At 55.8% G+C, this 11,215-nt stretch overlaps 5 protein-coding genes across 5 annotated transcripts; 4 read left to right on the forward strand and 1 right to left on the reverse strand.

Annotated features, from left to right (window-relative positions):
- Positions 1–400: 400 nt before the first annotated feature.
- Positions 401–3,357, forward strand: EX895_005153 (uncharacterized protein; the record flags this gene model as incomplete). The annotated part of the gene is made up of 2 exons (XM_029885747.1): positions 401–786; positions 870–3,357. The coding sequence occupies 2 exons, from the start codon at positions 401–403 to the stop codon at positions 3,355–3,357; spliced, it is 2,874 nt and encodes a 957-aa protein (XP_029738313.1).
- Positions 3,358–3,409: 52 nt separating this feature from the next.
- EX895_005154 (uncharacterized protein) lies at positions 3,410–4,091 on the reverse strand (the record flags this gene model as incomplete). The annotated part of the gene is made up of 2 exons (XM_029885748.1): positions 3,410–3,815; positions 4,042–4,091. 2 exons carry the CDS (start codon positions 4,089–4,091, stop codon positions 3,410–3,412), a joined length of 456 nt encoding a protein of 151 aa, XP_029738314.1.
- An 849-nt stretch (positions 4,092–4,940) lies between these two features.
- On the forward strand, positions 4,941–6,629 carry EX895_005155 (uncharacterized protein; the record flags this gene model as incomplete). Its single annotated transcript, XM_029885749.1, has 2 exons — positions 4,941–5,323; positions 5,399–6,629. 2 exons carry the CDS (start codon positions 4,941–4,943, stop codon positions 6,627–6,629), a joined length of 1,614 nt encoding a protein of 537 aa, XP_029738315.1.
- A 562-nt stretch (positions 6,630–7,191) lies between these two features.
- Positions 7,192–8,754, forward strand: EX895_005156 (uncharacterized protein; the record flags this gene model as incomplete). Its single annotated transcript, XM_029885750.1, has 1 exon — positions 7,192–8,754. The coding sequence occupies one exon, from the start codon at positions 7,192–7,194 to the stop codon at positions 8,752–8,754; it is 1,563 nt and encodes a 520-aa protein (XP_029738316.1).
- A 1,516-nt stretch (positions 8,755–10,270) lies between these two features.
- Positions 10,271–10,993, forward strand: EX895_005157 (uncharacterized protein; the record flags this gene model as incomplete). The annotated part of the gene is made up of 1 exon (XM_029885751.1): positions 10,271–10,993. One exon carries the CDS (start codon positions 10,271–10,273, stop codon positions 10,991–10,993), a length of 723 nt encoding a protein of 240 aa, XP_029738317.1.
- Between the last annotated feature and the right edge of the window lie 222 nt (positions 10,994–11,215).

Raw genomic sequence — 11,215 nt, forward strand, 5'->3', positions numbered from 1 at the left:
ACCAGTGTTTTCTATCTTATTCAAATATTTCTGTGATGGATATGCAAGCTGCTGTCGTTGGTGTTACGCGAGTTCTCGAATTGGCAAGTGCAACTCGCTAGTGGCATCCTAGCGCCCGATCATTGCCCGATAGTGTCACTTTAGATCTCTTGAAGATGGCTCCGATATACTATCTTGGGCTGCTAGCTTTCCTCTCGCTTGGCTTTGCTCGCTGCTGCGTTGTCGTGCCTGTGAATCGGCTAGAATGTAGAACGCCGGGTAATGCACTCTATGCACGCTATGCACCGGGTGTATAGACAGACCCTTTTGGTCCGTGAGTTACACATTGTACAAGTCTGTCTGTGCCTTCCCTTTTGCTCGACCGCCATCACTCGTGCCAATTGCCAAGCAATCCAATGCAATGCCTCCTCCACCCTTGCACGAGTCGTCGACGACGACCATGACGACGACGGCTCGAAAGCGTCGCAAGACCACTTCGGCTCGCTCTAGCTACGCTTCATCTTCGTCCTTGAGCTCGATCGAGTCGAGACACAGCGGCTCCGTGGTGAGTCCGAAAGTTAATGGCACCGCTACGGTTCCTGCTGCTGCTGCTGCAGCTGCTCCCTCAGCTTCCAAACCGAACCATGATCCGCATCAACCACCGCCTGGTCGAGAGCTCAAGAGCTGCACAGAGTGTGGGCGTCGCAAGATTCGATGCGACAAGCAGCGCCCCTGCACGGCGTGTACAAACCGAGGCGAGCCCGAGCTTTGTTACTCGGGCACCTATACACGCCTTCGCACAGATAGGTAGGTTCCGCTTTGTTTCCTTTTTTGTTTGACTGTGCACATCGAGCTTACCGGTCTTCTTGTTCCCTACTGCACTCTGGCAGAAAGTCGTACGCTACCGTCGAACAGTTTGACCAGCTCAAGCAAAAACTCAATCAGCTCGAGTCGGCTTTGGCCCATCGCCTCTATCCCTATCGCAACGCGCCTCACATGCCGTTTCCGTCGTCATCCTTGTCCGCACAACCACCACCTCTGCACGCCACTTCCCACCTGTCCTTGTTATCAGACCTATGCGCCGCATCAGCATCAGCACCCTCATCGTCGTCCACATTCACTGCTCCGCCCTCGCCTCGTCCTCCTCGTCCCGCCCATACTCCCAATGTCGCTCGAGACCCGGCATTAGCAACAGGTCCCACCCACAAAGCTGCCACTGCGCAGGCGGAGCAGCACTCGGCCTTGCTGGGCCAGCTCTCGTCGAGCATCCGGCGTATAGCCCTCGACCACTCGTCCTGGGCCGAGACCTCTTTCGTTGCCGAGGATGCCAGCACCGGTTCGCTGCATGCTGCTTTCCTCGCGCGACTGCTCGTGCTCTTCCCACGGCGTCACATTGCGAATGCGCTCATCGACGCCTTCTTCTCGCTGCCCAACGTCGTCCTCAACCACGTCATCGATCCCGCCGAGCTACACACCGCCGTGGATGGTCTCTACGACGACTTGCTCCAACGACGACGCCCGCGCACACCTCCTGCGTTCATTGCACTTTTGATGGCCGTATTTGCCGCTGGCTTGCATGCCGCAGATCCAGATGTGCCCGAACAACGTACAGCACTCGAGGCGTGCGGGTGGGTGGCGCATACGCACCATCCCAGTGCTGCTACCGCATCCCTGTTGAACCTCAGCCAGTCCTTCTTCAACGTGCGCGTCGCGGGGCTCACCGGATTCGCACATGGAGATGGCCCGGGAGGTCAGGTCAGGCTGACCATCCCATTTACGGTCAGGGCGTGGCATGAGTCGTGTCTCAAGGCTCTCCATCTTGCTGATTTCTTGGCGCAACCCAGCTTCCCCGCTCTGGCTGCGCTTGAGGTCATGGGCTGCATCTGTCTGGAACCCACGCAAGCCGCGCGCCGCGACTCGCTGGCTGCCATTGCCTTTGCCATGGCGCGCAGGCTCAAGCTGCATCGCAGCAGCAGCAGCAACAAGGACCATCGCTCCCGCCACCGCACCCGGCTCATCTGTGTCATGGCGCTTCACGAGTGTCAGGCGGCGCTCGCACATCCGGACCGCAACGGCTTCGTTGCTTGGCCCCACAATATTAACCACCAAGATGCGGCCGCAGAGTCGTACGATGCCATCATGGCGCGACTGGTCACGCTATCGCAGCACGTGTGCCAGACCGTCTTCCAACACAGCAACGCGGGCCAACAGACTGACACTCTTCCCGTGAGCGTGGCGACCAGGCTGTGTGGAGAGATGGATACGTACTACCAACGTCTACCTCGCGGGTACATGCAGGCCGAGATGCACGCCGAGCCGCGCTCTGCGAATCCACGTGCGTCGGCGAGTCGGTCGAGCAGCGTGGCCACGGGCGTTGGCGATGCCGGTGTGCAGCAGCTGGACCGCAGCTTGGTGCATATCCACCTGGCAGCATTGCGCGTGCTTGTGCTCACCCGCATCCCCTCTGTACAGCGATCCAACAGCCGCACCGGCAGCGGTAGCAGTAGCTACGCCGTCCACGACGCACTGCGCAGTGAACTGCACACGATCGCCCTTCGACACCTCACCCTCTCGGCCAAGGTGTGCACAGTCTGGCCGGCCTTCCTCAAGTTCAGCAACAACGGTCTGCTCGTCGTGCGCTCGGCTCTTGCCGTCGTGCTGCATCTCCAAATGGGTTGGATCGAGACAGCGCTGCGCCAGCGCGTGGCGGCTGCCCTGGGTTGGGTGTGCGACCAGCTGCATGCACTCAAAGCGCACGGGGCGCAGGTGGGCAAGCTCAAGTGGCTCATCGAAGAGGTGCTTCGGCGCGGCCCACATTTGCATTCCAACGGCGAGGTCGTGCCGGCCCAGGATCGACTCGACCAGCTCCTGTCACAGCTCGTGGCCTCGACGGCGACACCGGATGCAGCTGAGCGCCCGGTATGGTCCAACTTTGTAGGTCCAGAGACTCTGGATACTGTTGCATCCGTAGCCAACTATTCGAACAACGGAGATCATCGTGCGCAGGAGGCGTTCCATGTGCTGCGCATCGAACCGGACTGCACCGTCATGCTGCAGGATTCTACGCAGCCTGCGGAAAATCAGTCCGACTCGGTCCACGCACAACACCAGGAGATGGATGCTTCGCCACAACCACAACAAGAACAACAGCAAGAACAGCAGAAGACCCTTCCACCCTCAGAAGTTTCCCTGTTTGCCGCACACCCGCCTACGCCGAGGCTGAGCATGGTCGCCGAAGTTTCACCCAGCTCTTACCACGACATGGTTGGCTCACAGCCCATGCAGATCCCTGGGTTTGGCGATCCTGTTGCCCAAGACACCGATGTGCCTCAGTGGGTGTCTTCGCTCCTGGAAGCCGTGCTCAACGGGGTAGCCTAGATTGTCTTTCTTCTAATTTTTGAAATGGACAATGCAGTGAGAGTGACGGGAATCATCCAGGCTGGCGGAGGTCGTTGATGCCTTTGTACTTGAGCATGAGCTGGCTGAAGCGCAGAGCGTCGCACTTTTCGCCTTTTGCGTAGTTGGCCGCGCGGGCCATGACTCTGCTTGCGTGCGTAGAACACTCGTGGCGTGCAGAGGTCTGCCCCTCCACCGCTGCAGCCGACCCGTCCTCGAGCTCGGCCAGCATCGCTGCGAGTGCCTCGGCATCTTCGAACGCCAACGAAGAACCTTGGCCCTGGTGCGGCAGCGTGGCGTGCGATGCGTCACCGATCAGATACACACTGAGCGCGGCAGCGCGTCGAGATTGTTCAACACCCACAGTGTCGCCTCGCCCACGTGGTGCAGCAGCGCCAAGCCCCTCGAGTGCAACGTGCTGAACTGCTCGCGCAGCTTCTCTGCCATCGACGTGGGCGAGTGGCAACACGTATGGGATAGGCCGGGAAGCAGAGCGTCAACGATGCCTACGATGTTGACAGCTCCGAGGCAAGGGTATGCGCATTAATGGCGGACCTCCGTCGATCGGTGCTTTTATGCTCTTCCCATGCTCGCTGTTTGTTTTTTCTTTCCTATTCGAGTGTGCCGGATATCATCGTTAAGCGTCTGCGTTGCATTCATGCCTACCGACCCCCGAAATCGGTCTGTTGCTGCTTGACAGAATAGGCTAAAAGCATTGCCCGCAGAGAAGACCAGCGGCAACGCTGCGTCACGCTAAGAGATCATCCCCTTCTTGCTCCGACGCACAGGTCGTGCTTGCTGACATCCCTCCATTGCAAAGCATGCCTTGCACGAATTGATCCGGCTTTGTCATCGATCAAGCCGACAAACTCGCAAGGGTCGTTTCGATCAAAAGGTTGATCGATCCTTCGTCGTTGGTTCTCACGCCTATCGATCGGTCTTCAGAGAATCCATGGTGGGATACAAGCAAGTCTCAAGCCACCAAAGCACGTGAATTCCACTGCCAGGCAACAATCAAAGGTAGGCCAAGCTTGTGTTGCCTGCTCGGCTGTATTCGGCCGCGAGCCAGATACTACACCGCGAGTCTGAGCTAATTAGTCTGATGCGATAGGAGAGATTCACATGAGCGAATGGACGCCGTTGCGGGGAGACTATACGCCTCCGCGGACGAGCGCTAATTCATGAGCCGAGTCTGTCGGTTTGGCGCTAAGCGAAAGGGGATCCCAATCAGAAGAATCGACAATTTAGCTGGTTCATGCTGAAAACCACATCTGGTCGTAGCGCATATCTCACACGAGATGCAAGGCGGCGGCCGAGGTGGTGTTACCCCGGCTTAGCTTGAGTTTGATCGATGCAAATACAGTATAGTATGGCATTCCTCTCAGGAGGTCTATGCAGCGCTTGCACACTTTTTCCTCTTTCGCATGAAACGTCTCCGCATTGCCTCTTCTCTGTGTCTACTTATGTAGAGAAGGACTTCAAAAGGCTCCTCCTTGTTCCCATAAATAGCTCCTCCTGCTCGTACGCGGGCATCCTCATACCCTCTCACGCAAACGATTGCCACAATGGATCGTAAAAAGCAGGCTTTACGCCGCCCGGATACCCGGACTTCAGTTCCCAAGTTTCACCGAAGTGCTCTCGCCGCGCTGCTGTTCTCCACCCTTGTCGCATTCGGTGCACTTTACGGACCTTGGATTCGCAATGCAGCTATGTCACCTGCACTTCCAACCGCGCACTGGGTGAGCCCAAGGCAGGCGGGAGTGGAACCGCACTGTTTCGATCTAGATGTCGAGCAACCTGACATCTACGGGCGCCAGGCGGGCATCGATCCGGACGTCCAGACGACCAAGTATTGCGAGGATCTGGAACTTCTACATGGCGAGGGACTCGACGGATGGTCGATGCTCAGCTGTGATCCCAACCGAGCCGGCTGGAACACCGTGTTAGGGTAAGTGTGCATCTAGACTCCAGGCCTTCGTGGAAGTGATGCGCTGACTGACCGTTGGCCTTGCCGTTACTTCAGACCGATCCGCAACCCGCGGCCCAGAGGTGCTCTTTGGATGTTCAACTATGCCGCAGCTGCTCGGGTCTATGCAAATGGCACTGCAATCGACCGTCCTGCCTTGCTTCGTCTGGACGGATTTCCAAAGGAAAAAGACTTTCATCCCATCGGTGCGGATGTCGTACCTGCCGCCCAACGCAATGCTCGTGGCGACGCTTCAGGGCCTCACAGGCTCTTCGTGATCAACCATGCCGGGAAATGGTCTACGATCGAAGTTTTTGATCTGCATGCCGCTTCCACAGCATCTGGATGGTACGCCAAATATGTTCAGACCATCGACCACCCTTCGGCAGCTCATCAGCCGAATGCCCTTGTCGCCCTCGGTCCGAACGAGTTGCTGGTGACCCAAGATCATCTCTTCCCGCTACGAGCCAGGCCGTTCAGCCAGCTTCGTGAGATCTACACTCTAGTCTACGGCGAACCAGCGGCAAGCGTGTTGGCCAGCATCGCCTCGATTCGAAGCCTCTCCAAGTTGCTGATGAGGGCGGAAACCATCTTGGGCCTGCCTACAGGTTTTGTTACACGGGTACATTTGGAAGAGCACACCGGAAAAGTGACAGTTTCGCTGTTCGATCGCGGTATCGCCTTTGCCAATGGCATTTCCAGGAGTCCCAACGGCAAAGTCATCGCTGTTGCCTCGACCACAATGCCTGGCGTGCTGCTCTACCGACGACGCGAGAACGAGGCGGGAAAGGCACACGACTCTGACTGGGTACGAAGCGACAAAATCTTCACCCCCAACAGGGCCGACAACATCGCCTTCTCCCGATCCAACGACCAGGCTGGAGCAGCAGACGTCTTTGGCTCTGGCTCGAAACTTGTCGTGACGGGTGCAATCAGTGGGATCAAGATGCTCAAGTTTGCCCGTGACCCCACCAACATGAGTAAAGCCTCGCCATCATGGGTGGCTGCCATCAGCCCCAAGCGTGCAGATACACCGGACACTGACGACCCGGCTCCCTTGCCAAGTCAGAAAATGCTGCTGCGATCCCATGCTGACTATTCCGTCAAGACGCTTTATCAAGGACACAAGCCGACTCGGCTTGCTGAGCCATATCTCGGATACAAATTCGTTGGCATCGCTTCCGCTGCAGGCGCTTCGCTGGACGAGACTGTTGGAGGCGGTTCGCTGCTAGTCGCTGGGATTTTCTCTGATCCAGGCGTGATGGTCTGCTACGGTGTGGGTCTTTGAGGTAGACACAAGGCGGTTACGATGTGCGGGCTCTCGTTGTAACTACATACACTACATACACGACCATGCTGCTTGTGATTGCCATCGTGGACTGTTTGATTGTACGAGCATAACCTCCTTGCTGCTGTCTTGCAAGGAAGACAAGCACTTGACATGAGACTTTCTAGTCGAGCTGCGGGGGGCATAAAATGCAACAGAAAATATAGACAACGGATCGATCGATCAACAACAACAATATCGGCGTCGCCTCTCCTTACGATAGCCGCGCTTGCCTCCTCCGTGAACTCCTTTCTTTTGCGGGGTAAATTCAGGGTCTGTTGACCTCGTGGGGCGCGCCCATGTTTGTTTGACGTGACTAACTGCGCCTTGGTCATCTTGCGCCTTCCTCTTCGATCGTTGGCTGCACTTGAGCTTCACTGACCGCAATATAGCCTACGTTGTATTGCTATCGGTCCTGTTGTCGAGATGCAATTTGTTTAAATAGTGCGCTGTTGCGTGAGCGACATGAACCACAGATCACTTCCACATCACCTCCAAAAGACCACGCAAACTTTGTGACACTATGGTGAACACATGGCTCTCGCTCTCCGTCGCAGCATCGCTGTTAGCTCTGTCGCTGCTGCGCACCTTGCTCTCGCGGTCATCTTCCGCAAAAAATCTCCCACCTGGTCCGAAACCTAGCAACTTTGTCACGGGCAACACGATCCCCACCACCCATCCCTGGCGAACCTTTTCCAAATGGACCCAGCAGTACGGCGACATCTTCACGCTTCGCATCGGCAGCACTTACCTCTTTGTTCTGGGGCAAGCCTCGTCAGCACACGCAATCATGGAGAAGCAATCGGCCTGTTCATCGGACCGTCCACGTCAGATCATGGCTGGGGAGCTGATTTCAGACAACCGACGGATGCTGATCTTGCCCTACGGCACGAGATGGAGATTGTTTCGCAAAGTGTTGCACGAGACATTGCAAGACAAAGCAGCCCGACTGTATGAAGGGGTGCAGAGGAGGGAGGCGTGTATTGCAATGTTGCATCTGGGTAGGACCCCGGAAAGGTTTCAACAGGTGTTCAAGAGGTATGCTGCAAGTGTGATTATGCAGGTCACTTACGATTACCGGATCGACTCGTTGGAGGATCCGCTGATACGGCAGGTGGAAGAGTGTTTGACCAAATTGGCGCTTTGGATCCGCCCAGGCGCAAGCGTGCTGGATCGTTATCCAGCGTTGCTTTGGCTCCCTGCTGTTGTGAACCCGTGGAAGCAAAAGGGCCTGGAATTGCGGGAAAAGGAGCAAATGCTGTTCGTGTCTCAGTGGGACAGCGTTCGTCGGCGAGTCGCACAGAACCAGTGTCAGCCGTGTTTCGTTAGCAAGGTGCAGGAAAAACAGGCCGAGCTTGGCATCACAGATGCCGAAGGCGCAAGTTTGGCAGGAAGTATGTTTGGCGCTGGGTCGGATACAACTGCCAGTGGGCTGGCCATCTTCGTGCTAGCCATGTGCGCATTCCCTCACGTCCTCAAAGCTTTACAAGCCGAGATTGACCAGGTCTGCAGCGACAACTTGCCCAGATTTGAAGATCTATCGGCGCAAACAACTCCCTACCTCTACGCTACAGTACAGGAGACTCTACGATGGCGACCGATCAGCGCTGGAGGGTTCTCACACAAACTTACCCAAGACGTCGAGTATCGAGGCTACCTACTACCCAAGGGAAGCACAGTAGTCGCACCGCACTGGTCGATCAGTTTGGACGAGCATGAGTATCCCGAACCGCACGTCTTTCGTCCGGAACGCTTCCTCTCGCCCAACGACGGCAGCGTCAAAGGCACGTGGTTCGCACCCGCACGCGGGTCGGTCGCATTTGGGTTCGGTCGCAGAGTGTGCCCCGGTCTACACATTGCCATGCGTTCGTTGACGATCAATTTGGCCTGCATAGCCTGGTGCTTCGACATCACTTCAGGCGATCCGGATAAAGTAGACACGCTGGCATTTACATCGGCTGCCAACTCGCACCCGTTGCCGTTTGATGCCAACTTTGTGTATAGGTCGAAAGCGAGGGAGCAGGTGGTGATGGCCGAGAACAGGGAGACGGGTGAGCTCGATCGTATCGCTGCTGCTGCGCGGTAGCTGGCATGTTTCTGGCGCGATGTCAGACTACCTCTCTCCACTCTACCCACCTCTCTTGCTTACTGTACAGTACATTGCAGCACATCAGAATCGATCCAGTTCACACTCCTTGCAGTCTCGACCGTTGCAATGTAAACACGCATTGCAAGCCAGTATAGCGTGACTTTGTCCAGAAGTGATGCTGACAAATCGCACCTCAACCGCACCGATACTTGTAGCGAGGATCGGGAACCTCCATCACACGCATCAGAGTTCGGCACGTTGATCCCGCCCATCCCCGTGGACCCTGAGTCGCGGCGAGCTCGGGTAAGTGGGTAGGACCTTGCCGACTGGCGAGCGCTATTCAAAATAAGCTCGACTGGTTTCGACCGGCTAAGGCTAATCGGTAACCGGGTCACAGCAAGATGGCTTTCCCACCTGTGCTCGACGCGGGGACCAAGTTTGAGACGCTGCAGTGGGGACCAAGCAACACCCAGTTCAGACAGCCGAGTGCGCCACCGTTGCAAGTCGTCCCGAGCAAGCTCTGACCGACTGTGAGAAGACGGTCATTTCGGCAGGTAGACCAACACGTGAGATTCAGCGCACCATGCTCTCTCCGCAAATTCCGTCGATTCCGTGAATTCCTCGCCGCCCATGCAGCTTTGGTGCCGAGGCGCTGCTTCTTCGGGCTGAGACTTCCGGGCAAGCCAAGCTGCCGCGTACAGTAACGCGCGATTGTACTGTGCTGTACTTGTACTGTACCAAGACGCTTTCAAAATGCGGGACCCCGCATTGCATTATTAGTAAACGGCACTACCCCGCCTACAATCTTGGTATCGTTATATGCAGTCTGAGCCAGCTTGCACTTGACTAGTATTAATAATCTTGGCAACTCAATCTCGCTTAATAAAAAAATGAGCTTTAAATCCCCCATAAAGCTTCGATTTGAACGAGACTACTTACAGTCCGTACAGTACTGAGAATCGAGCAATGTATGTTCTTTATCATAGAATTGGTGATGAGTACAACTTCAAAGATAAGCAGCCTCTAGACTCAGCTGAAATGCAGCCGAACGGCGATCTCGTGCTCGGCTATCACATGAGTGGCTGTTGTCCACTCCATGGCCATGGTGGTAACCCCCGGCAGCTTCTTCCCGAGCTCCGAGAACAGGGATTGTGACAATCAGACTCGTTCTCACTTTGTTGGTCAATCTGGGCAAGCGATGAAGGTTCAGTCCAGCTGTGCGACCAATACATGTCAGGCTGCGGATATTGCGGCAGTGACCACCGTGCAGGTTCTTGGCTCGATCATGTCCGCATGCCCCCCGCATCAAAAGTTACTTCCCCACAAGCCTTCCCCCACAGGCAGAAGCAGACAGATTGCACAATGCTTGATTGATTGAACTGAACTCAGCTAGCTACTCAAGCCGAAGCTCTTCCGGTATAAGAATGCTGGGGCACAAATCATTCCTGCGTTCGTTTGACCTACCGTTCTCTCATATCTGACCTCCATCCCTTGCGCAGCCATAATCATCATCATGGGCTCCATCAACTACCAGGAATCTGACATGTACGATGTGCTCATCGTTGGCGCCGGTATCTCGGGCATCAATGCGGCCTACCGTATTCATGAAGGCCTTCCGGACAAGAAATTCCTGCTTTTCGAAGCTCGAGATGACCTGGGCGGTACTTGGGATCTCTTCAAATACCCCGGTATTCGCTCCGACTCGGATCTGCACACCTTCAGTTATCCCTTCAAAGAGTGGACCGGTGCCGACATTGCCGAGGGCAAGCACTTGGTCGCCTACCTCAAGGAGGTAGTTCGAGAAAACGGCCTAGCCAAGCACTTCCGTTTCAGGTCAAAAGTGCAATCTGCTGACTGGTCCACCGAGGAGCGATGCTGGTTTGTTACCGTCAATCAGCAAGGCGAGCAAATGCACTACCGAACTCGTTTCTTCTACAACTGTACTGGGTACTATGACTATGGAACCCCTTACAAGGCAGACATTCCCGGTATCCAAAACTTCAAGGGCAAGATCGTTCATCCACAGTTCTGGAATCTTTCCGAGGATGACTACCGTGACAAGCGTGTTGCTGTCATCGGTTCCGGTGCCACTGCCATCACTCTGATCCCCAACATGGCACCGGTCACAAGTAGTCTTACCCTGATCCAGCGCTCGCCCAGCTACATCATGTCTGTCGCCAAATTCGATCCCATGGCCAAACTCCTCCGCACCATACTCCCCCCAAGAGCGGCCTAGGGTTAGGGTTAGGGTTAGGGTTAGGGTTAGGGTTAGGGTTAGGGTTAGGGTTAGGGTTAGGGTTAGGGTTAGGGTTAGGGTTAGGGTTAGGGTTAGGGTTAGGGTTAGGGTTAGGGTTAGGGTTAGGGTTAGGGTTAGGGTTAGGGTTAGGGTTAGGGTTAGGGTTAGGGTTAGGGTTAGGGTTAGGGTTAGGTTAGGGTTAGGGTTAGGGTTAGGGTTAGG

This window comes from Sporisorium graminicola, chromosome SGRAM_5 (assembly GCF_005498985.1).
Source record: "Sporisorium graminicola strain CBS 10092 chromosome SGRAM_5, whole genome shotgun sequence".
Classification (NCBI taxonomy): Eukaryota; Fungi; Basidiomycota; class Ustilaginomycetes; order Ustilaginales; family Ustilaginaceae; genus Sporisorium; species Sporisorium graminicola.